At 37.3% G+C, this 24,502-nt stretch overlaps 1 protein-coding gene across 14 annotated transcripts in view; it reads left to right on the top strand.

Annotated features, from left to right (window-relative positions):
• HERC1 (HECT and RLD domain containing E3 ubiquitin protein ligase family member 1) overlaps positions 1–24,502 on the top strand; it is a 179,807-nt gene that overhangs the window by 43,194 nt on the left and 112,111 nt on the right. For all 14 annotated transcript variants that reach the window (XM_045810686.2, XM_045810698.2, XM_045810694.2 and 11 more), the window contains 11 exons: positions 3,274–3,369; positions 6,861–7,055; positions 7,876–8,187; positions 10,559–10,655; positions 11,228–11,371; positions 12,443–12,570; positions 15,896–16,040; positions 16,135–16,306; positions 18,106–18,240; positions 18,560–18,725; positions 24,219–24,344. In XM_045810686.2, coding sequence (XP_045666642.2) covers positions 3,274–3,369; positions 6,861–7,055; positions 7,876–8,187; positions 10,559–10,655; positions 11,228–11,371; positions 12,443–12,570; positions 15,896–16,040; positions 16,135–16,306; positions 18,106–18,240; positions 18,560–18,725; positions 24,219–24,344 — 1,716 coding nt within the window. The remainder of the gene's footprint in view (positions 1–3,273; positions 3,370–6,860; positions 7,056–7,875; positions 8,188–10,558; positions 10,656–11,227; positions 11,372–12,442; positions 12,571–15,895; positions 16,041–16,134; positions 16,307–18,105; positions 18,241–18,559; positions 18,726–24,218; positions 24,345–24,502) is intronic.

Raw genomic sequence — 24,502 nt, forward strand, 5'->3', positions numbered from 1 at the left:
TTAATGATAATGGGCTGTAGTAGAGGTCTGCACTGGGAAGAGGTGATGGGACACAGGAGGAGACCTGGAGGGAAGGGGCAGAAAATGCCTTGTGGAGGAAGGATCCCTGAGCTTAGTTGAAAAGTAGGAAGAGTTTGCCTATAAACATGAAGTGTGTGAGTATGGGGAGCTGGAGAAGTTTTCAGATGAGAGGACCAGAGTTCACAAAGTGACCAAGGTGTAAGAGAGCAAGCCCCTGGGTGGATGGGGTGGAATGGGACGAGGTGAAGCTCCCAAGTAGGCAGGGCCTTGTATCTTGTGCTATGGGGTGTTGTAGGCAGTGGGGAGTCATTGAAGCAATTTTAATAGAGTAAAACCAGATAGCAAGAATATGTGGAAATGTTCCCCATCCAGTCTTATGTCCTTGTTCAGAACATCTTAAAAAGACAAATGTGACAAAAATAAAAGGAATAACCTTATTTTTGATGGTAGGTGCTTAAAAGAGGGAGGTAATTAAATGAAGACCTGTGAAACCATGAATTTTTGTTATTTTAATTTCCACATATCTCTAGACCATTGAAATTCCTATGTTAACAGTGTATAAAGTTACACATTTAATGTACTATATTTTCCAAAATTTAGTTTCTTTAAAAATACCTAGGTATAGTATTGTTTTCTTATTTACATTAAGAATTCTGTACAGAATGGGTTTTAGAGATATCTTTAATCCTTACTGATTGCAGCTGGAGTAGTCTCACCCTTAACTGCGTTATCCTCCCCCAATATCCTTGGCTATGTTGCAAGACCCCCACTAGAAGCCTGAAACTGCAGATAGTACCAAACATTATATGTACTATGGTTTTTCCTATACGTACGTACCTATGATAAACTTTAATATATAAATTAGGCACAGTAAGAGATTAATAACAATAATAGAATAGAGCAATTATAACAATATACTGTAATACAGGCTGTGTAAATGTGGTTTCTCTTTCAAAATATCTTAGTACTGCACTCACCCTTCTTGTAATGATGTGAGATGATAAAATGCTGATGAGATGAAGATAACGTGAGGTGAATGAGTAGGCGTTGTGACCTAGCGTTAAGCTACTATTGACCTGACTATATGTCAGGAAGAGGAGCACCTGCTTCTGGATTGCTGCTGACCTCGAGTAGCTAAACCAGACAAAGTGAAACTGTAGATTTGGGGGGTGGGGAGTATGTATTGACTGTATTGGGAAGAACAGAAATCAGTGACAGTGTTTGAAGGATGTTTTATGTTTGGTATTTTTAAATTTAGCAAATATTTATTAAAGATTTCTTGTATTTTCTTTCTCCGTACACGTGATGCAAATTAATAATTACTGCTACCAGTTTTGAGTTCCTACTGTATATTAGAAGCTGTGCTAAGCATGTTTTGTACATAACTCTAATCTTCCCAACAGCCCTAAGTAATATTGGCATTATTCCTGTCTAAGGATAAGGAGACTTATCCTTCATTCACACATCCAGTAAGTGGTGGAGCCTGGATTTAAACCCAGATCTGTTCCTGAAAACTTCATGCAGTTTTCAACATTTTCCTCCATAGTGTAGGAAGGCATGAAAAAGGGAATTCTGATGGCTCTGGTACCAGCTCCTAGAAGGGCGTAGCAGGCTGTTGTTCCACCTCTGCTTTTGATTTAGTGATCACTAGAGGTGGCCTTTAAATAATGGAGCCACAGATTACAATTGTTTTTCTCCGAAGTACTGCACAGCTAATTATGGAATTTGTAGAGTCTGTGCCCCTGAGTATTTGCTGGTATGGCAGCCCCTTGTATGTCTAGTACTGGTAATTTTGAACACTCAGCTTCTGGTATGACTCCAGACCTACAAATGGCTCTCTATAGCCTTAACTACCCAAAAAGTGAGCCTCAGATAGCAGCATTGGCATATCCTGGGAGCTTGTTAGAAATGCAAAACCTTAGGCCCCATCTATATTTACTGAATTGGAATCTAATCTGTATTTTAACACAGTCTCTAGATGATTTATGTCCACATTAAAATTTGAGAAGCACCACCTTAAACAAATAAAAAGAAAAATTGATTTGGCAGCACCTGGTTAGTACCTGATAAACTAGCCATAAATAGCCAACATATTCATTTGTTTCATTTCTTAGGAGTCTTGTTAATTAAAATAGTTTAAATTGATAAAATCATATAGAGTTAGATGGGATCTTATAGGATCTAGGCCACCCTCCCTACCATAGTAGAAGATAACATATTTCTAGAACATAAATTTTTTTTTAAAGATTTTATTTATTTATTCGACAGAGAGAGAGACAGCCAGCGAGAGAGGGAACACAAGCAGGGGGAGTGGGAGAGGAAAAAGCAGGCTCCTAGCAGAGGAGCCTGATGTGGGCCTCGATCCCAGAACGCCGGGATCACGCCCTGAGCCGAAGGCAGACGCTTAACCGCTGCGCCACCCGGGCACCCCAGAACATAAATTTTTATTTATAAATTATATATCTATAATATTTATAGAATATAGATATTTTTACAGTATACTAGCCATTGAAAAGTGCTACTGATGAAAATTTCACAATTACAGGATTGTTAAATCAGAGAAGGAACTTGACATTTGTGATCTAAAGATTTAAGGATTTGGGAATTTGAAGGAGCAGTGAGATCAAGTTCACTTTCTGGTTTGTCATTTGTCAATGACAGAGTGATTTGTGGTCACAGTCCTTGGGCCCTACTCTGGAGAGTCCCAGAGAGGTGCTATGATTCCTCAGCTGTGATAGGAAAAAGATGCTTTGTTACTAGTGTTGTCAGGTAGCTACATGAACTGATTTGTGGGACTTTAGTTTTGCTGAAACTAAGAAGGGAGGAAGGGATTTTCTGCTGCTCTGGTCAAGGTCATCTCTCAAGCTGGCTATGTTCTGCTTGCCTCTATCCTCAGAGACAGGTGGGCAAGGCAGCCCTCAGGAGAGTAGAATATTTCCCGGGGCCTCTTTTACTGGATATTGGCCACCCAAAGAATATGTAATTGGCAAAATTATGCCTCCTTGTTTGTTTCTAGGTCAAGCCCTATGGCTATTCAATAAATAATCATTGAGGGATTGACAATTTACTGTTTCACTCTATATCTCCGTCTTTTGTAACACTTCTCTGTAAGAGTTGGTTTCTTGACCTAATGTTAGGATTTGATCTTAGTGTGCATAATCATATATCATACATATACATGTATATATCAGGTATTTCTGCAGAATATTTAAGTCATTTTAGTAACATGTCTCTCTCCTTCTGAAACTGTAGGGTTCATCTGCTGATCGGAGTCAGTGGAGGGAACCAACCAGAACATCTGATGGCTTGTGCTCACTCTATGAGGCAGCTTTATGCCTCTTTGAAGAGGTATGTAATAATAATAATTAAAAATTACTTTGTCTTAAAATGCTAACTTGTATTTATTCCTTAAAAATAATTATTCAGTGTTTGGAAAGGATGCAGAAGAAAGTAGCATCAGTGGTTGTCCCTGGAAGTGGAGCTAGGGTGTCTGGCATTAGGAATGGGAAGGAAACGTCCTGTTCAATGTATACCCTTTTATTCATTTTGAACTTTGCATTGCATACAGGTAACTAAAAATTTTTAAATAAAAACAGATACAGAAACAGATACAGATACAAAAACAGATACAAACAAACGTCAAGCTTAACAAATTATTATAAAATAAATATCCTTCTAATCTGTACCCAGGTAAAGAAATAAAACTACCAACCACTCTAACTGGCTCTTTTATGTCCTGGTCTTAACCCCTGCCCTCCTCCCCTAAGCAACCACTATCCTGACTTTTAGAGTAATCACTTCCTTTCATTTCTTCATCGTTTTGTCACTCAGGTGTGTATCCCTAGATACTATAATGCGTTTTTGCCTTTTTTTTTTTTTTTTAAAGGTGTCTTTTAAATCTCTTAATCTATAGGTTCCCCTCCATTTTTTTCTTTTCCTTCAGTGTTTTTGGTCAGGAACCTGGGCTTTTTGCTGATTGATTACTCGTAAGGCAGTTCACTATGTCCTATTTATTTCCTGCAAATTGGCAGGTAGATCTAGGGGCTTGACCTGAGGATTGGTGGGTCCTAGGTTTGATCCCTTTGGCAAGACTATATATGGTGTTGTGATCTTTCATCAGTTTCCTTCTAGTTGTCTGTCTTGTGATATTAGCAACTCTTGATGCTTAATGACTACATTTATTAATTCATTGGTTGTTAGTTGCAAAATGGTGGTATTTTAATTGTATCATTCCTCTTTCATTTATTCATTGGAATGTTGTTATAAGGATGATTCCCTTATCAGCTATTTGGTTACTCTGATTCAGTTCATATAAGAAAGGCTTGAATAAATGCTTGATTATGTCCATCCAATTTTAAAAAATTTTAACACTGATTTTATATACTAGTGTTCAGTTTAATGAATTGGTCTGTCTTCTTCCAAAGTGGACCAGTTGATTTCATTTGAAAAATATCATTATGAACCTATAGACAGACTTAAACCTGTCTGAGTTTTTAACCCATTAAATTATTATCTGTAGTGGAGTTCATATTGTTTCATCTTTGGCCAATAGTCTTTCAGAGTAGTAGTCTCTTCAGGGTGGTTCCTAAGTTCTTTTTTTTTTTTTTTTTTAATGTATTTATTTGAGAGAGAGAGAGAGTGCAAGCCGGGGGAGGGGCAGAGGAAGAAGAGAAAGAGAATATCAAGCAGACTCCCTGCTGAGTGCAGAGCTCCACTTGAGCGGAAACCAAAACCAAGGGTCAGAGGCTCAACCAACTGAGCCACCCAGGTGCCCCCTAAGTTCTTTTGATATAGGCCTAATAATCTTTCATAGCTTTCTTGCTCTCTGACACATCAAATTATTCCAGACTCATCTGTCTGCATCTGCTTGTATTTCGTAGTTATTGGAGGTACCTTTGTCACCTTTTTCACCTAGTTTTGTTGTGAATGTTAAGTGTGGACTTGAAGTTTGGCCTTGTAGTTGTTCTGTGTAGTGAATCAGAGTGTTTAGAAAACTGCATCACTACTGCTCTCTTCCTAGATTTCTACCCTGCCCCCGCCCCAGTTTTTAAACACATGTTTCTAAGCCCTATAACTAATTTTTTTTCTCTCTTGCTCTTTTTTGGGGGATGTGGGGCGGATGAGGAGAGCTGTGATTTATCATATAAAACTTATTGTAGTAATAAATCTTTAGATTAAAAAATTCTAACACTCTTGGCCCCACTACCCTCCTTTTGTTGCCAGCAAAATTTCAGATCTTTTATTAGGGACTGGCAGCCTTCACTTATGCATATTTTGTATGTCCTCACAACTGTCCTCATGTTCACTGGAAAATGTTTAACACACATGTCATTCTATTGTTTTGGATACTATTTAATGATTCTGACTAAAATTATTCTGTCCCCTTCAATTTAATGGGCTTTTGAAGATTGACTTTTTGAAGGTTTTCCTTCTATTGTTTTGTTTGCGCAAAAAAACACTACAAGACAGACAAAAGAATTGACAACAGCTGCAGTCAGAGTTAATATTTTTTTTTAAGTAATCTCTACACCCAACATGGGGCTCTAACTCACGACCCCAAGATCCAGAGTCGCATGCTCTATCGACTGAGCCAGCCAGGTGCCCCCAGAGTTAATATTTTTATTGTATAGAATTCATATAAGCCAATTAAAAATCCATTAAGCACTAATAAATAAATGGGCAGAAGTTAGTGGTAAACAAATAAATGGAAAAACTTTTGTTCTGTTGATAATAACAAAATGTCAAGTTAAAAGAACATCCTCTTTTATCCCTCTTAAGTTTGCAAAAAATAAAAACAATGCTTATTATTAGTATGGATACAGTGCGACTGGTACTTTCACGTAGACATATTCCTTGATTAGGGCCACTGGGATGGCCATGCTGGGTCCTATCCTTTTGGCAGGGTTGTGGGGAGCGGCAGGTGGAGAAGTGTGGATTTTTAAAAAAGCATTGTGAATGCAAGACACTTTACCACTATATTCAACACAGATGATAAGTAAGTGATGATTTTTATTTTCTGTATACATAAATATACTGCCGGTGATGTGTAGTAGCACCACTTTGGAAAGCAGTTTGTAATAGTGTGTCTCAAGAATCATAAGGTTATTGTCCTTTTGGGATATAGTAGCCCCATTTCTGAGCTTCTCTACTTAAGTAATGAAAAATGTCGTAACAACAATGACTTATATAACAAAAAGAATCTAAATGTCCTATTTAAAAGAAAAGGTTTAAGTAAATTGGATTTTTTACATTAGGTGGAAAATTATCAGTTCATTCATGAAGATTAGGTAGCCATGGAAAATTTTGCATGACTTCTATTTCATCACTTTTATATATCCACTGGGATAACTATGTTAAAGAACGGGAATATGTAAAATTCTGGAAGAATGTACATAAAAAAGATAACGTTCATTGTATTAAGGTGATAGGATTATCAATGTGTTTTTGTTTTTTGTTTTTTTAAAGTAAGCTTTAAGTAAGCTTGAACTCACACAACCCTGAGATCAAGAGTTGCATGCTCTACTGACTGAGCCACCGAGGCTCCCCTTCTACTTTTTTTTTTCCTCTGTCATGCTGTGTGTGTAATAATTATTAGTTAAAAAAGTCTTGATTGTGTGTCTCCTCCACCCCATTTTTGCCACCTTTATTAGTTAGTATCTTTTGCAGGAGTAAGTAGTCTAGCCATCTGTATTTAAAATTAGATGTATTGTTCTTAGGTTATTTGAGCAGTTGAGAATTTTAGAAGTAAAGAAAATAAACAGTAATTTCAGACAGCACTTATAAAAATGTCTCCATTAAGAACGTCTTGCCTATTTATTTCATGTTTTTAATATTACTAGGTTTGCAGAATGGCATCTGATTACTCAAGAACGTGTGCTAGCCCAGACAGCATTCAGACTGGTGACGCTCCCATCGTCTCAGAAACCTGTGAGGTTTATGTCTGGGGGAGCAACAGCAGCCATCAGTTGGTGGAAGGCACACAGGAGAAAATACTACAGCCCAAATTGGCTCCCAGTTTCTCTGACGCTCAGACTGTGAGTTCTCTGCATGTCTTACAAATTGGTAGATGACAGGGTTTGCTGGAAGTAGTGTTAAGAGATTTTTTTTTTAAGTGAGTGAAGAGTCTTGTTTCTTATCTGTATTGTTTCTATATACCATGCTGTATCACTTTTTTCATTTTAATAGAAAAAAACCATTTTTAGTCCATTTCCCTAATATGGTTTCCAAGTTTTAAAAAATTAAACTAGGAGCTGGATTTTTGAAAAGAATTATGAATGACAAGAGACTTACCATTATATTTCAATGCAGATGGTGAACAGGACTAAGTAAAAGCTGGAATTTTCCTTTTGCCACATTGGGATTTTATTTTCTTATTATGATCTTTTTTTTTTTTTTTTTTTACATTTGTAGCTACGTCTTAGCCAAGCTAGAACTTTCTATTTTATTATTATTTTCATTAAAACTTAGGTTTTTTTCGAATGAGTGTAAAATATGTTTTATATGGTCCTTGCCATAATGGACTCTAGGGAATTTACAGGATAATTTTATTTCTTGCCCTTCGTGCACCAATTATAAGATGAGGCTAGAACATTTTACTTTGTTGCTTTATTGAATCATGACTGCGTAGATATCCTGAAGAGAGAAAATATTCATTAATTTGAGCTCAACAATAAAGTCAACATGAAAAGTCCATTAATAGTTTTCTTAATTTTCTGTTTAATCTCTCTGGAGATTTGCACCATATTCTGCTTTTAAAGACTTCCTTTGAACCTCTTTGTTAAAACTAGCGTTAAATATTATGCTTTGATTCTCACAGAAGCATTTTATTTTACTCTTCTGTTTGTTTGCTTATAGATTGAAGCTGGACAATACTGCACTTTTGTAATTTCTACGGATGGCTCTGTCAGAGCTTGCGGTAAAGGCAGCTATGGGAGACTGGGCCTTGGAGATTCTAATAATCAGTCCACTTTAAAAAAGTTAACATTTGAACCTCACAGGTCCATTAAAAAGGTTTCGTCTTCTAAAGGATCTGATGGTCACACCTTAGCTTTTACAACAGAAGGAGAAGTCTTCAGTTGGGGAGATGGTGATTATGGGAAACTGGGACATGGAAATAGTTCAACACAGAAATATCCCAAGCTTATTCAGGGCCCTCTGCAGGGAAAGGTATGTGCTTTCTTTTTGTATTTAAAATAATTAGATGTGCTGTGCTGTAAGTGATGATATCTTTCAGATTTTGATGTGTTCTTTCCAAAGTCCTCCCCCAAATCCTTTTTATCTTTTGTATATTTGCTTTATGGTTTACAAAACACTTTCACATATATTACTTAATTTTAATTCTTATAGCAACTTTGATAAGGTAGTTATTATTCTCATTTCACATGAGGAAACTGAGAATCATCCATTTCACAAATACTTGTTCAGTGTCTTCTGAGTGCCAGGCAGTGTTTTAGGCATTGGACATATAGTAGTGAACAAAACAGACAAGATCGTTGGTCTCATGGAGCTTTTAATCTGTGGATAGAGATAGTAAATAAGTAAGCACATAAAATAATTTCAAATAATAATAAAGAAAAAAATTGAGTATTGTAGTAGATACTAACTTGGGTGGGGTGTGATATTAGTTAATGAGGTCATCAGGTTGGAGGAGGTGGCATTTTAATAGAAATGAGGCATTTAGAGTGGTTAACTCACTTGCCTAAGGTCACACACAAATAATTAGCACCATTAGAAACTGAACCTAGATCTCCTCTTCTAATTTCTATTTTACCTTTCTTTAAAGAAGTGAAGGTATTTTCCTGAGCTTGTAATTATATGCAATTATACAGATTCCTCTATTTTAAGATTACATTCTTGCCACAAAAGTTTTCTTTATATAAGATCCTTTTAAAGTTTAAATTTTTATATTATACCAGAATTGCAAGTGGGACACTTTTCCTTCATGGGAGGTTGTCTGACAAGATTGGCTATCATATGAATTTTACTTTATTATAACTTATGGTATTTTAACTTAGATATCAACCCCAAAGCAGTGAATTTTGGAATGTTCACTTGACAACATCATGGGATACTTGATAAGATGCTGAATGTAGGGCTCTAAGGAAATTTTCAGATAAATACTATTTGTAGTTGTATTTTTCTAGTCTTTCTAGCACCTTCTTCTTTAATTCCAATTCTTTGAACATTTTTTTACTTATATTCCTTTTAGTGTCCTATTTTTAATGGAAACACTGCCAATTACATGTAACAGTATGAATGTCATAAAGGAAAAATGTTCCAAAAAGTAAATTAATAATTTACAGATAAAAATTTCAGAAGTTTTTAGCATATTATCTAGAATGTATTAGGTGCTCAGTGTTTCCTTTTTAAAGATTTTATTTATTTGAGAGGGAAAGAGAGAGAGGGATTGTGCATGAGTATGGGGGAGGGGCAGAGGGAAAAGCAGACTCCCTGCTGAGCAGGGAGCCTGATGCAGGGCCGGATCTCAGGACCCTGAGATCACGACCTGAGCTGAAGGCAGACGCTTAATTGACTGAGCCACCCAGGTGCCTTGTAGTGCTCAGTATTTTTAATTGAATCTAAATTTTGAATTTTCTAAAGTGAGTTCTAATTTTTGAAGATTGAAAAGATGCAGAGTAATTAGCATTGATTTTTTTTTTCTGTTAAGTCCCTGTTATGATCAGTGGTAAAATCTGAGTCATTTCCCAATTATGTTGCTGTATACTTTTATTTCCCTGATTCTACTCATCAACTGTATAGCCAATTGAGGGTAAAGAGATACTGCTAAGAGTTTAAATAATGTAAGCTTACATACTGCTTAGATATTTTTTTTTTATTTTAATGTTTTTTTATTATATTATGTTAGTCACCATACAGTACATCCTGGTTTCTGATGTAAAGTTCGATGATTTATTAGTTGCGTATAACACCCAGTGCACCATGCAATATGTGCCCTCCTTACTGCCCATCACCAGCCTATCCCATCCCCCCCCCAAAGCCCTCAGTTTGTTTCTCATAGTCCATAGACTATGCTTAGATCTTTCTGCATTGGTAATAGTCACTATGTTTTTGAGAGTTATCCCTATTATGTAATGAGTTTTTCTTGGTTAGCCAGGATTGTAGGTTTTATGTTAACATTATATCTAAAATTTTTTCATTATTCTATTAGTGTTTAGCCCGTGCCAACTCTTTGAGTAAAGACTTGATTTGTGATACAGTATTCTTGCAGGTGACTAGATTGGTGTATTCAGGGCTCCTGCTACCTTCGCAGTGCCTTTGCGCAAATTAAGGAAAGTTATCTTCTCCGGGTGGAAGCCAGGTTTCGTGGCCTGGCAAACAGAGCAGAGGCTGTATTACAGCACTTTCATGAGCCCAGGCACCCTTGTTCTGGGCACAGCCTCTACAACTGTACATGGCAACTTCTGGATAAGTTGTGAATGTCAGTGTCTCTGAAGTCTCTGTGCATAAGACCAAATACGAGCTGTCTGTTTTAGCACATTCATGTTCTTCATCTTGGTGTGCTTTGTGTGCAATGCAGGTAGTTGTTTGTGTGTCTGCCGGGTACAGACATAGTGCTGCTGTCACAGAGGATGGTGAATTATACACGTGGGGTGAAGGAGACTTTGGAAGACTAGGTAAGCTTTTTTAAAATTGAAGTTACTCTCACAGAAAAATAGAAATGATGGTTACTGAGAAGCAGTGAGACTAGATTTAATAGGCCAAAAAACCTGTTATTTATTTTGTTAGTTTTAGCCCAGAGGAAGACAGTTTTATACAGTGAATACCTGAATTCTAGTGCTGAAATTTAAGCTGTAATTAAATCTAGCAAGTATTTACTGAGTACCTATTATGAGCAGACACCGAAGGATTTCAGGGACAAGAAAGATACCATCCTGGTCCTGAAGTGTGTGTGAAAACAAGTTGACATGACTATGATACTAGATAGCATTAGACAAGTGCTGGGAGAGGAGCATATATAGAATATTCTAATGATTGACTGAAGGGACCGTGTGTCTCAGTTTGAGAGCAGCCCAGAAGATTGGATGAGAAGATAGATACTGGAAATGCTTCTTTCTCTCATATTTAATTGCGCTTTGAAAATACCTCATTTCTGTCATTAACTTAAAATTTTATTCTACCTGTGAAGAAATGGCCTAAAGAAAAGGAGTTAACAGCATTATTCTTTGTTGTGTGTGTTTCATCCAAGGTCACGGAGATAGTAACAGCCGTAACATTCCAACATTAGTAAAAGACATTAGCAATGTAGGAGAGGTTTCTTGTGGCAGTTCACACACCATTGCTTTGTCTAAAGATGGGAGAACTGTATGGTCTTTTGGAGGAGGAGACAATGGTATGTAAAAAATTATTTATTGATAGCTTTGGACTTGTTTTCTTGAGATTTAAAAAAATGTTTTTTCCTGTCGTACATGCCTATTGTAGGAAGCTCTCTAAAGATGAGTAGAAATTTTAGAAATTTAAGTGAACTGTTTCAACAAATGTTGCTGTAGCCATTGTTAAAACTTACATAGATGGACCTCTAAATATATATGTATTTATATAAACATGTACAAATATTCCCACATAGATGTCTTTTTTGAAAACCAAAGCAGACATATATATATCCTAGATATTTTATAACCTGCTGGTTTTTATCTGACAGTATTTTTTGAATATCTTTCTATGGCTCTTCATTTTTCTAAATAGCTCAATATATTCCTTTATGTGATTTTAATATGACTTTTAAAAAATCAGTTTATTGTTGAATATCTAGATGGTTTCCAAATATTTTTCTGTATCAAAAACTACACAGTGAATGACTAAATCTTTGTCCGCTTATTCACAACTACCAGCAGTGTGAGATTGCTTATTTTCCCATGTCTTTCAACAACAAACAGTGGGTATTAAAATTAAGATTACTTTAAAAATAATTTCAATAGTGAAAATGGTATCATTTAATTAATAGTTCCTGATTCTTAGTGAGGTTGAATTTATTGTTGGCCATTTGTTTTTCTTTTTTAGTGATTTGCCATGTTTTCTATTTCAGTAGCCATTGGCTCTGTTCAAAAATTAAAAATAATTAGATACATACAAACTCCTTGTGTACAACCTATTTATTACATCAGCAAATTAGAAGTTAGAAATATGACCATTAAAAGTAGAGAAAGAAAAATAATTTCCCATATCTTTCTTAAAGTGGTTTTAATTGCTTGAAATTAAGATTCAGAAGGCTGTTGGTTGGTTGTTTCTTTCTTGTAAGAAAAACATTCATTTGTTCACCTCCTCTGCTGTCAGAAACAGAGTTTTGCACATCTGTCAGCTTAGTGATAGAAAGATGAGTGATATTTATCAACATACTTTGGTAAAGAATAGAGGTTCTTTAAAACAAATAAATTGTTTAACTTGAATGTGCTTTTTTTGGTAGGCAAACTTGGCCATGGAGATACTAACAGAGTGTATAAACCTAAAGTTGTGGAAGCTTTACAAGGAATGTTCATTCGCAAAGTTTGTGCTGGGAGCCAGTCTTCACTTGCTTTAACATCAACAGGGCAGGTAGGAATAAGGGATGAGCATAAAAGGATTAAATTATTTCAGGGGAGTAGGTGACTAAAAAGTAACAATCATAATTAAACCTTAAAGTTAAAAAAATGCATTTTACTTTTTAAGATTTATTTATTTGAGAGAGAGAGCGTGGGGGTGGGGCAGAGACAGAGAGAGAGACAGAGAGAGAGACAGTCTTAAGCTGACTCCGTGCTGAGTGCGGAGCCCCATGAGGGGCTTGATCTCAGGACATCGGGATGACGACCTGAGCTGAAACCAGGAGTCAGACACTTAACTGATAGAGCCACCCAGGTGCCCCTTAAAAAAATAACATTTTAAAGGCAGTCTACTGAAATGAAATATTTTCTCCTGTTTGAAGAGGTAGAGTATTTGCAAAGGAACCAGATTTTCTCACCTGGCCTGTGTAACCCAGATAAACCCATCCTCAGCCCCATTCTTTGTATTAAGAGGTTTTATAAAACCTTTTTGGCACTCAGCACCCCTTAAATTTTTTCCTAAAAATTATGGATAGTGGGAGAAAGTGTGAATAGATCTTGTTAAAACCAGTGATAAGAACTAAGAAGGCAAGAAGGTGATCAAAAGAGAGGGTAAGGAGAAATTTCCATATGGAAAATGATCTGAGAGGGATAGGTGTTTCTAAGAAAGGCTTAGTCAGGCTTAGGATAGTCCCTTTGTAAACTTTTGAACTTCTGTATGCATGTTTTGACTTTTCTCTGGTTTTTGTTGGTGATGGAGAGGATCCAGGTATGGTGATAGACCAATAATAATTTTTTTCTTACATCCATCAGCAACCAAAAAGTGAGCTGACCACTCATTTTCTCACATGTAGGAATCCATTATGTGTCAGATAGTGGTATAAAAATGTTTTCTGACTAATTCATAAGGCAGATGAACAGCAAAGTTGAAATTAGCATTTAGTGTCGTCATTTTGGAGAGACTAGAATGCCTTGTGTCTTAAAAAATTGAACTCAAACTATTCATTACCCTGTATTTCATTAATTGGTCATTTGGTACAATGCTGGATGCTGCCTTAAAACCTGGAACTTCTCTTTTACATCTTTCTCACTTTCTCACTGGGTTCTGTGGTGAGAATCTATGAATTGAAGCCAGAAGATGTTCACTTGTTTAATGTATAGCCATAGGCAAGTCGCAGACCTCCCTTGATCATCATGTGGTCCTTTCGTATGAGAGGGGTAATGATTTCTGCTTTGCTTACAAATGATCATAAAAGGTAACTACATGAATTGAAAGTTTCTATAAATTACCAAGTACTATTCAGCTATTGGTTGCTACTGATGATAATACATTTATTACATTGAATTTCTTTCTTTCTTTTTTTTTTTAAAGATTTTATTTATTTATTTGACAGAGATAGAGACAGCCAGTGAGAGAGGGAACACAAGGAGGGGGAGTGGGAGAGGAAGAAGCAGGCTCATAGCGGAGGAGCCTGATGTGGGCCTCGATCCCATAGCGCCGGGATCACGCCCTGAGCCGAAGGCAAACGCTTAACCGCTGTGCCACCCAGGCGCCCCTATTACATTGAATTTCAAAGGAACTTGTGAGTTAGTTGCTATATAGAACAGTTGTATCATGAGTATGCTAAGTTATGTGAAATCAAATATATATACTTAGGAAAAAATAAAGTGAGAGAGAAATACTTTTAAATGACAAGGGTAGTTCTGTTTACTATTAGACTTGCTGAGCATGAGATGATCAACATCTGTTTTTTCCTCAGTCCTCTCAGGCCTCTTCACAGCTGACTTCCCATCATATTAAATGTGATTCTTATGTTGAAAAATACAGTATGTGTATCTTATACAAGGTCCCTAAATACAAGCCAAGTATTTCTTCATCTGGTGTTCAGCCAGAGGAACACTGCAAGAGCAAACTCTAGCTATGTGGCTCTCACTGAGTGACAGTACTGTATTGTACTCGATGAGTGATTTAGATTTTGAATGACTTTGACTATGTATTTTTTCACCTTCCTTGTCTTTAGAAGTTAACCCCTCCTAACATATAGCTTTACGGTACTGGGATTTTGTTCTTTCTGTTTTGTCTCAAGTAGTTCTCTAGCAACTGGTACAAGTATTTGCTGCTCTTTTTTTTGTTGTTGTTTAAGAGGTTTAACATCTCAGTAGTCTTTACTGAAAGAATTACAAGACAAAAAAAATTCCCAAACCCAGTGGCATAAGGATAAGGGTCTATATGATATTACCAGAACCCACCGAAGGAAAAAGAAAGTCACTCAGTTTGCTAATTTTTTTGATTTGGGGCTGCCAAACTGACAGTCATTCCCCCTTTTATCTTCTTCTTCAACTCACCTTTCCCCTAAGCTTCTTAAATCAGTCAGTGGCTGTTGTAGTATTAATTAGCCAAAAATAAAGACGTTCAGAGAGCTTTGTTGACTGCTGCTTTACATGGCCCTCTTTGTAAGTGATCATTAAAATTATTATAACAATGAGGTGATGTGATTTTTAACTAATCATAAACATCAGTTTTGTGACTTATGTAATTAATTTTATATGTTCACACCTTGGTCTAATCAACCAAGAAATATTTGTTGAGACCTTCTCATATGAAAGAGAAGTTGTAAGATGGCTACAGTATTTCTAAGCTGCTAAGATCCTTCTAAGATCCTTCCATTTTTTTCTATGACCAGTTATTTTTTCAGTTCAACTGCTTGTCTCCCTGTATAGTGAACATTTAGAGACAGCAAAATAAATAACTATGAAAACCTTTAACAGTCAAAACAGTAAATACTATTTTTAACAACAGAAAGTTATTATTATTTTTTTTCAAGATTTCATTTATTTGAGAGCGAGAGAGCGCACAAGCAGGGGAGGGCAGAGGTAGAAGCAGATTCCCTGCTGAGCAGGGAGCCTGATGCGGGTTTGATCCCAGGACCCTGGGATCATGATCTGAGCTGAAGGCAAATGCCTAACTGATGGAGCCACCCAGGCACCCCAAAAGTTACTTAGTATCAAGCCACACTCTTACCTATTTTTTTAGCTTATTTTAAAAAAAGATTTTATTTAGGTATTTATTGAGGGAGAGAGCGCATGTGAGTTGGTGGGCAGGGGGGATGCAGAGGGAGAGGGAAAGAGAGAATCCCAAGCAGGCCCCAGACTCAGTGCGGAGCCTGCTGTAGGGTTCTGTCTCATGATCCTGAGATCATGACCTAAGCCAAAAACAAGAGTTGGACACTTAACCGGTTACACTACCCAGGCACGCCTAGATGATATTTACTTTTAAACAGCATAAGTCTTCAACCTGGTATCTCAGGCTGTTACCTGTAGTGCTTTTCTCTTTGTTTCAGGTCTATGCGTGGGGCTGTGGAGCTTGTCTAGGTTGTGGTTCTTCAGAAGCTACTGCATTGAGACCCAAGCTTATTGAAGAACTGGCTGCCACAAGAATAGTTGATATTTCTATTGGAGACAGTCATTGTTTGGCTCTTTCTCATGGTAACGTCATTTGTTTTTAAAAGAAGTATTATTAACCATTTCCTTCAAGAAATGTATTGCATTTAAATTTGGCTTTTCTTTATTTTATTTTTAGATAATGAAGTTTATGCCTGGGGCAATAACTCAATGGGGCAGTGTGGCCAAGGAAATTCCACAGGTCCTATTACTAAACCAAAGAAAGTGAGTGGCTTAGATGGCATAGCTATTCAGCAGATCTCTGCTGGAACATCACATAGTCTGGCATGGACTGCTCTTCCTAGGGATAGGTAAGAATGCCACGTTTAAAAATTCTTGTGTTCTAATAACAACAGAAGCACCAATGAAAACAAAAATAATTGTTCATAAAATGCCCTTCTGAACATTTCTAGTATTGATTTTTTTTTTACTGTCACAGAAATGACATCTAGAGTTCTTTTATTTGAGTGTTGAGGTTATATTATATAAGCAAGAAGTTATACCCTGTATTTAAGATACTTTCTTGATTTAAGTGTCTTTTAAACTTTTTTAATTCCTTCTCTGTCTCTAGATCTGATATTAAAAATTAAATGTCTCCATATTATGAGGAAGTTACATTAAAATAAAGTCAGAACTAGGTTTCATTTTTTTATTTTTTAGAGATTTAGTTCATAGAGAGAGAGCATGAGTGGGGAGGGAGGGAGAGGGAGAAGCAGACTCCCCTGCTGAGCAGGGAGCCTGATGCAGGTCATGATCCGAGCCCTGACCCTGGAATCATGACCCGAGCTGAAGGCAGATGCTTAACTGACTGAGCCACCTAGGCGCCCCAGAACTAGGTTTTATTAAACAGTTGATTAGTCTCAGTGGCCTTGGTCTGGTTGGTTTTTTGAAAATAAGCTGTGGCTATACTTTTAAATAAAGGAAGTTACTTTTGCAGAAATTTAGCTTTTTCCTAAAGAGATAACCATATCTTTTTAGAAAATTAGGTAGATGATTTTTATTAGAAGTGTGAATTTTAAGGAATTTTAGGGTTGTTTCAGGTATTTTCAGATGTATGTGAGCTCATTTAAACTTGGCATGTATTATATTTGCTTTCCAGACCTTTGATTCAGATCGATTTATTATGACATTCCAACCAATAAAAATCATTTATAGGTAATTACCCTCCAAAAGAAAAGCTAAAAAATAATAAATTGATTATAAATAATTTGCTATTCATATTAAATTTTCAGCTTCCCACTTCATATGTAGATAGTTGGTTCCCAAGATCTTGACAGTCTTCACAAGAATCTTTAGAATTGTTTTTTTTTTTTTTTTAAGATTTATTTATTTGAGAGAGCACCCAAGAGTGCATGCGAGTGGGGGGAGGGACAGAGGGAGAGACTCCCAAGCAAACTTCCCACTGAGTGCAGAGCCTGATGTGGGGCTTGATCTCATGGCCTATGAGATCATGACCTGAGCCAAAACCAAGAATCGGATGCTTAACTGACTGAGCCACCCAGGTGCCCCAGGAGTTGTTCTTTTAATAGATTTCAGTTTACTGTTCTATAGAGTCAGGCTGGGTTTTTTTTTTTTTTTTTTAAGATTTTATTTATTTACTTGACAGAGAGAGAGCCAGTGAGAGAGGGAACACAAGCAGGGGGAGTGGGAGAGGAAGAAGCAGGCTCCCAGCAGAGGAGCCTGATGTGGGGTTCGATCCCAGGACTATGGGATCACCCCCTGAGCCGAAGGCAGACGCTTAACGACTGAGCCACCCAGGCGCCCCTCAGGCTGTTTTTCTTAATATGAAATACACCTTTTATAGACCCTTAAAGCCAGAAGACTGTAGTAGATCCTGTGGCTCAGGTCTTTGCCTTTAAGTGAGTGAATATCCAACCTTCCAAAGCAGGTTGTGGCTATATGTTTTCTCTTTGAAGAATTCTAGGGATGGCAAATTCTTGATTTTCCTTGGTTGCTAAAATGAAGGGCTTTAACTTTTGTAATCAAGAAGGCCTTCTGTATATCTTGTTGACATCTTTCAGCTTTATTAATGGTTTGAATTTTGCTTTTGATCATTTGTGAAAATTCCCCTGTTAAGGCTATTCCATTATTTTCTTATGCTTCCTTCTAGACAAGTTGTTGCATGGCACCGGCCTTATTGTGTAGATCTTGAAGAGAGTACCTTCTCACATCTGCGTTCTTTTCTTGAGAGATACTGTGATAAAATAAACAGTGAGATTCCCCCACTCCCTTTCCCTTCATCAAGGTATGTTATATGTATGTATATTGGGGTGTGCGTGTGTGTGTGTATGTCTATTAATTACTCATTTTGAGTTTGACTTTTCTTTTTTGTTCTGTTTTCCCCTCAATTGTATTAAACTTCTTTAGAATCTAAAAAAGAGCTAAACTTAGGTACTTATTGATAATGACCTTTAGGAAAAGTTACCCATAATTTCATGAATCACATTTTAAAAATCACTAGTGGTCACAATTTGACAAAATTTTTAAAGAGATAATGTTACCCAAACTGGATAGCACATGCTCTTTTATGTTCCAGAAGTTCACAGCACTTTGTTTGGTTTCAGGGAACACCACAACTTCCTCAAGCTGTGCCTGAAGCTGCTTTCAAATCATCTTGCTCTTGCACTTGCGGGAGGGGTAGCTACCAGCATTCTGGGGAGACAGGCAGGTCCACTTCGAAATTTGCTTTTCAGACTGATGGATTCAACTGTCCCAGATGAAATTCAAGAGGTAAGCATATAGGACTTGGAATCTGTCTCAAGCCACATCTCTCCCTAAAGTTGTAGCTCATAAATTCAACCATATATTGGAAAACTTCAATCGAATGTTCTTTCCCTTACTCCTCTTTTTGGTAGCAGTAAATGTTTTTGGTTAACTCATCCTTTAACACTAAAGGTCAAATGTCATCTTTGGGAAGTCTTTCATTCCCTGCTCTCCTGCCAGGTTAGGTTTCTCTTGTGTGTCTTCTCATTGCATCACATTGTATTGTAGTTGTCTGTTGACAAACATGTCTGTCTTTTCCACCAGAGGATAAATTTCTGAGGACGAGGATCCATTTTTATTTTTTATTATGGTAAAATATATAACATAAAATTTATTATCTTAACCTTTTTTTTTTTTTTCTTGAGAGAGGGAGAGAGAGGGAGAGAGGGGGTGGGAGGAACAGAGGGAGAGAGAGAATCTTAAGTACGCTCCATTCCCAGCTCAGAGCCTAACGTGGAGCTCGATCTCACAACCCTGAGATCATGACCTGAGCCGGAATTAAGAGCTGGACACTTAACTGACTGTGCCACCCAGGCACCCCATCTTAACCATTTTTAAATATAGTTTAGTGGTATTAAATACATTTATAATGTACAACCATCACCACTACCCATCTTCATATTTCTTTTGATCTTATAAAATTGAAATTCTCTACCCATCTCAAACAATAACTCCTCATTCCCCCTTCTTTCCAGCTTCTGGCAACCACCGTTCTACTTTCTGTCTCTTTAATTTTGACACTCTAAATAGATCATGTAGGTGGAATCATAAACTGTTTGTCGTTTTGTGGCTGGCTCATTTCACTTAGCATAATGTCCTCAAGGTTCATCCATGTTGTAGCATGTGTCAGAATTTCCTTCCTTTCTGGGGTGCCTAGGTGGCACAGCGGTTAAGCGTCTGCCTTCGGCTCAGGGCGTGATCCCGGCATTGTGGGATCGAGCCCCACATCAGGCTCTTCCGCTATGAGCCTGCTTCTTTCTCTCCCACTCCCCCTGCTTGTGTTCCCTCTCTCGCTGGCTGTCTCTATCTCTGTCGAATAAATAAATAAAATCTTAAAAAAAAAAAAAAGAATTTCCTTCCTTTCTAAGCTTAATAATCTTCTGTTGTAGGTATATATCACATTTTGCTTATCCACTCATCCATCATCTTTATGACCTTGGATTAGGCAGTAATTTCTTAGATATGACACCAAAAGCACAAGCAACCAAAAAAAGAGAGATAAATTGGACTTCATCAAAATGGAAAACATTTATGTCTCAAGGGGCATTATCAAGAAAATGAACATACAACTCATACACAGAATGGGAGGAATATTTGTAAATCATATGTCTGATAATATTCTAGTTTCCAGGGGCACCTGGATGGCTCAGTTGGTTAAGCATCTGTTTTTGGCTCAGTCCATGATCCTGGGGTCCTGGGATCAAGCCACCATCCCCATCGAAAGTCTGCTTCTCCCTCTGCCCCTCCCCCTGCTTATGATCTGTCTCTCGCTCACTCTCAATAAATAAAATCTTGAAAAAAAATTCTAGTTTCCAGAATATATAAAGGATCCTTACAACTCAACAATAAAAAAGATGACCCAACTTTATTTTTTAATTTATTTACTTTTAATAACCCAACTTTAAAAATGAGCAAAGAATTTTGAGTAGACATGTTTCTGGAAAAAATATACATGTGACCAATAAGCACATGAAAAAATGCACAATAGCTTTAGTCATTAGGGAAATGAAAATCAAAATCACAGTGAAACACTACTTCATACCCATTCGGTGGCTATAATCAAAAAGACTGAGGATTGTGTTAGTGAGGATGTAGAGAAATTGGAACTCTTGTATATTGCTGGTGGTAATGTAAAATGGTATAACTGCTTTCAAAAGCAGATAGTTCCTTAAATAGTTAAACGTTAAATTACCATATAATGTAGCATTTCCACATTTAGGTCTATACCCAAGAGAATTTTCACTCAAAAACTTGTATAGGAATGTTCATAGCAATATTATTCGTAATAACCAAAAGGCAGGAATAAACAATTGTCTGTCAGCTGATGAATGGATGAGCTAAGTGTGGTATCTCCATACCAGGATAATCTTATTCAGGAATAAAAAGAAGGGAGATTCTGATAACATGCTACAACATGACTGAACCTTGGAAGCATTATGCTAAGTAAAAGAAGCCAGTCACCAAAGGCCACATATTATATGATTGTATGTCTATGAAATGTACAGAATAGGCAAATCCATAGAGAAGAAAAGTAAATCAGTTAGTTGGTTGTTAGGGGTTGGGGGAGAGAGGGGAGTGACTATTAATAGACACAGAATTTCTTTTTTGGGGTGATGAAAATGTCCCAAAATTAGAATAGGAGTGACGGTTGCACAACTCTGTGAATATACTAAACCACTGAAGTTTTTACTTACAAAAGGTGAATTTTATGGGGCGCCTGGGTGGCTCAGTCGTTAAGCGTCTACCTTTGGCTCAGGGCGTAATCCCGGCGTTCTGGGATCGAGCCCCGCATCAGGCTCCTCCGCTGGGAGCCTGCTTCTTCCTCTCCCACTCCCCCTGTTTGTGTTCCCTCTCTCGCTGGCTGCCTCTCTCTCTGTCAAATAAATAAATAAAATCTTAAAAAAAAAAAAGGTGAATTTTATGATATGTGAATTACATGTCAATAAAAAGAAAAAGCAAAAAAGGTAACTGAGTTTTCAACTGGAGAGACATATCCCTGGCATGTGGATAGAAGAAATATTAACCTGGTGGTGAATGGGAACTCTGACGTTTTAATATTTATCAGGAATGATAGTGTAGTATTTTTAAAAGGTCAAAAAGTACTGGAGTAAAATAAGGAAAGCAAACTTTAAAAATTATCTTTAGAAATTGTTTATTTATTGTCCGTGGTGGTTAGTCTATTAGGAGAATCCTTCAGAGATGAATTCTCAGGATGTGTACAGAGCTGTTTTCTGTTCCTTATCTCTGAAACTTCTAGTAACTTAATCTGTTTGTAGCTCTCATTGTTGTTGCTCCTTCTTGTTTCTTTTTAAATGCTTTGAGTCATTTGTAGACTAAAGGAAAAGTTGCATAAAGAATAGTTTTCTCACTCAGCTTCCCCTAATGCTCATGTCATACATAACCACAGTACAGTTATCAAAACCAAGAAATTCACGTTAGCTTAATGCTATTCATGACACTCAACACTTCATTAGAAATTTGATCAGTTTTCCAGTAATGTCCTTGTTCTTTTGAGGAATCCTGTTCAGTATCCCGTTTATAGTTATTTGTTGTTTCTCCTTAGTCTCCTACACTGTGTGACAATTCCTCATTTTTTCCTTGTCTTTCATGTTTAGACAATTTGTGAGTACTGGTCAGTTATTTTATTGAATATTTCTGTTGTTTTCTCATGATTGGACTGGGGTTATGCACTTCTGGCAAGAATGCCACAGAAATGATGATGTGCCTTCAGTACACAACATCACGGGGTTCATGGTACAGGTGTGTCTTATTGCTGGAGATTTCGACCATGATCACTTGGTTAAGGTGGTGTCTGCTGGGTTTTTACATCCATCAGTAGCTTCTGAGAGAGGGTGGATAGGAAAAATATTCTTGCAAATACACTCACAGTGAAGTAGTTTGTGAATTGAATATCTTCATGAATACTTCAGGGCATAGAATTGTAATCTAAATCATTTTCCTGTTAAGAATTCATTCTCGGGGCGCCTGGGTGGCACAGCGGTTAAGCGTCTGCCTTCGGCTCAGGGCGTGATCCCGGCATTATGGGATCGAGCCCCACATCAGGCTCCTCTGCTATGAGCCTGCTTCTTCCTCTCCCACTCCCCCTGCTTGTGTTCCCTCTCTTGCTGACTGTCTCTATCTCTGTCAAATAAATAAATAAAATCTTAAAAAAAAAAAAAGAATTCATTCTCCCATAGAAGTCACTGTCTTCTAGCTTTCAGTGTTATTACTCAGAAAATCAATGCTCTTCAAATTTTTATCCTTTGTATGGAAATCTGCTTTTCTCTCTGGGTTCTATAGCAAATTCTATTTGTACTTTGTGTTCTCACATGTCAAATAATATGAACTGATGTGGGTCTGTTGTTAACCATTGTGCTTTATACTTGGGTGGACCCTTTTAATTTCGAAACTCGTAGTCTTCAGTTTTAAGAAGTTAGCCTGAAGTATATTGTATATTGATTTCCTTTTCATTGTTTTCTGTGTTTTCTCTTTCTGGAACTCCTTGTTATTGGGATACTAGATCTCCTGGATGGGTCCTCATAATTTTTCTTGTGTTTTCTTTCCTGTTTTCCATTTTCCCCCGTCTACTTTATGAGAAATTTAATTTTATATTCTAACCCTTCTATTGAGGTTTTTAAAATTTCTTCTGTTGTATTTTAAATTTATAAGAGCTCTTAAATGTCAAGTGTTTCTTTAGTCCAACACTCTCATTTTACTGATAAAGAAGCTATGACCCTGAGAAATTATGAGGCCTAAGATAACGCAACTATTCTTAATAGCTACATGGATGTTTGTTGGTCTAAGTCCTTCTTGTTTTAAAATTCTTAACTTAGGGGCACATGGGTGGCTCAGTCGGTTAAGTGTCTGCCTTCAGCTCAGATTATGATCCTGGGGTCCTGAGATTGAGCTCCACTTCGGGCTCCGTGCTGAGTGGGGAGCCTGCTTCTCCCTCTCCTCCGACTCATGCTCACTCTCTCTAGTGCCCTCTGTCCCTCTCTCTTGCAAATAAATAAGATCTTTTTTTTAATAAAGATCTTATTTATTTACTAGAGAGAGACAGAGATAGCAACAGAGAGCACGAGTGAGAACAGCCAGGAGGAGAGGGAGAAGCACACTCCCCACTGAGAAGGGAGCCCAAGGTGGGGCTCGATTCCAGGACCCCGAGATCATGACCCTAGCCGAAGGCAACACGCCCAACCAACTGAGCCACCCAGGTGCCCCAATAAATAAAAATAAAAAATAAATAAAATAAAATTCTTAACCTAAATGCCCAGTCTCCAGGGAGACTTTCTGTCAGCCCATAGGCCATGTTAGTTACCTGCGTGTGTGTTCATTCGAGTTTGTATTTCCTTTTACTTTCCCTATATGTGACTTCTTTCACACTCAGGGTCTCTTTCCCACTAGATTATATGCTTATGAAAGCAGGACTTTTGTCTTTCTTGTTCATTTCTGCATCCACAGCACTTCGCAAAGAGTCTCACCGGGCCCAATGTTACAGAGTCATTACTAAATATTTGTTGGATGATGATTAGCTATTAGTGGCATATTCAAAATATGTATTCTAGTCTACTTCAAGACATCTAAAGGATCGCGTGCTTTTTTTCATGTCCCTTTCTTCAGACTTCTGTGACCTACCTTCTTCAGACTTCCATGATCCTAATAGTGCATTTATTTTTCATATGTTTCCATTAAAAAGATAAGGAGTAGGCCAGTAAATACACTTTTCTTTTTCTATACTAGGTGGTAATTGAAACTCTGTCAGTGGGAGCAACCATGCTATTACCTCCATTACGAGAACGTATGGAATTGCTTCATTCTCTTTTACCCCAAGGACCTGATAGATGGGAAAGCTTATCTAAAGGACAGGTGAGCCTTTGCATGGTATCTAAGTAAACCAGTAATTACACAGACACTGAAATAGGCTGAGAGGGAAATAAAGCTGGCGATTACCATGTGTTCATGGAATAATGCTTTATGGGTTTAGTAAATCCTGATATTTGATGTTTTCTGCTGGAAGAGTTCCC

This window comes from Ursus americanus, chromosome 28, assembly GCF_024610735.1.
Source record: "Ursus americanus isolate L20-20 chromosome 28, mUrsAme1.1.p, whole genome shotgun sequence".
Lineage (NCBI taxonomy): Eukaryota > Metazoa > Chordata > Mammalia > Carnivora > Ursidae > Ursus > Ursus americanus.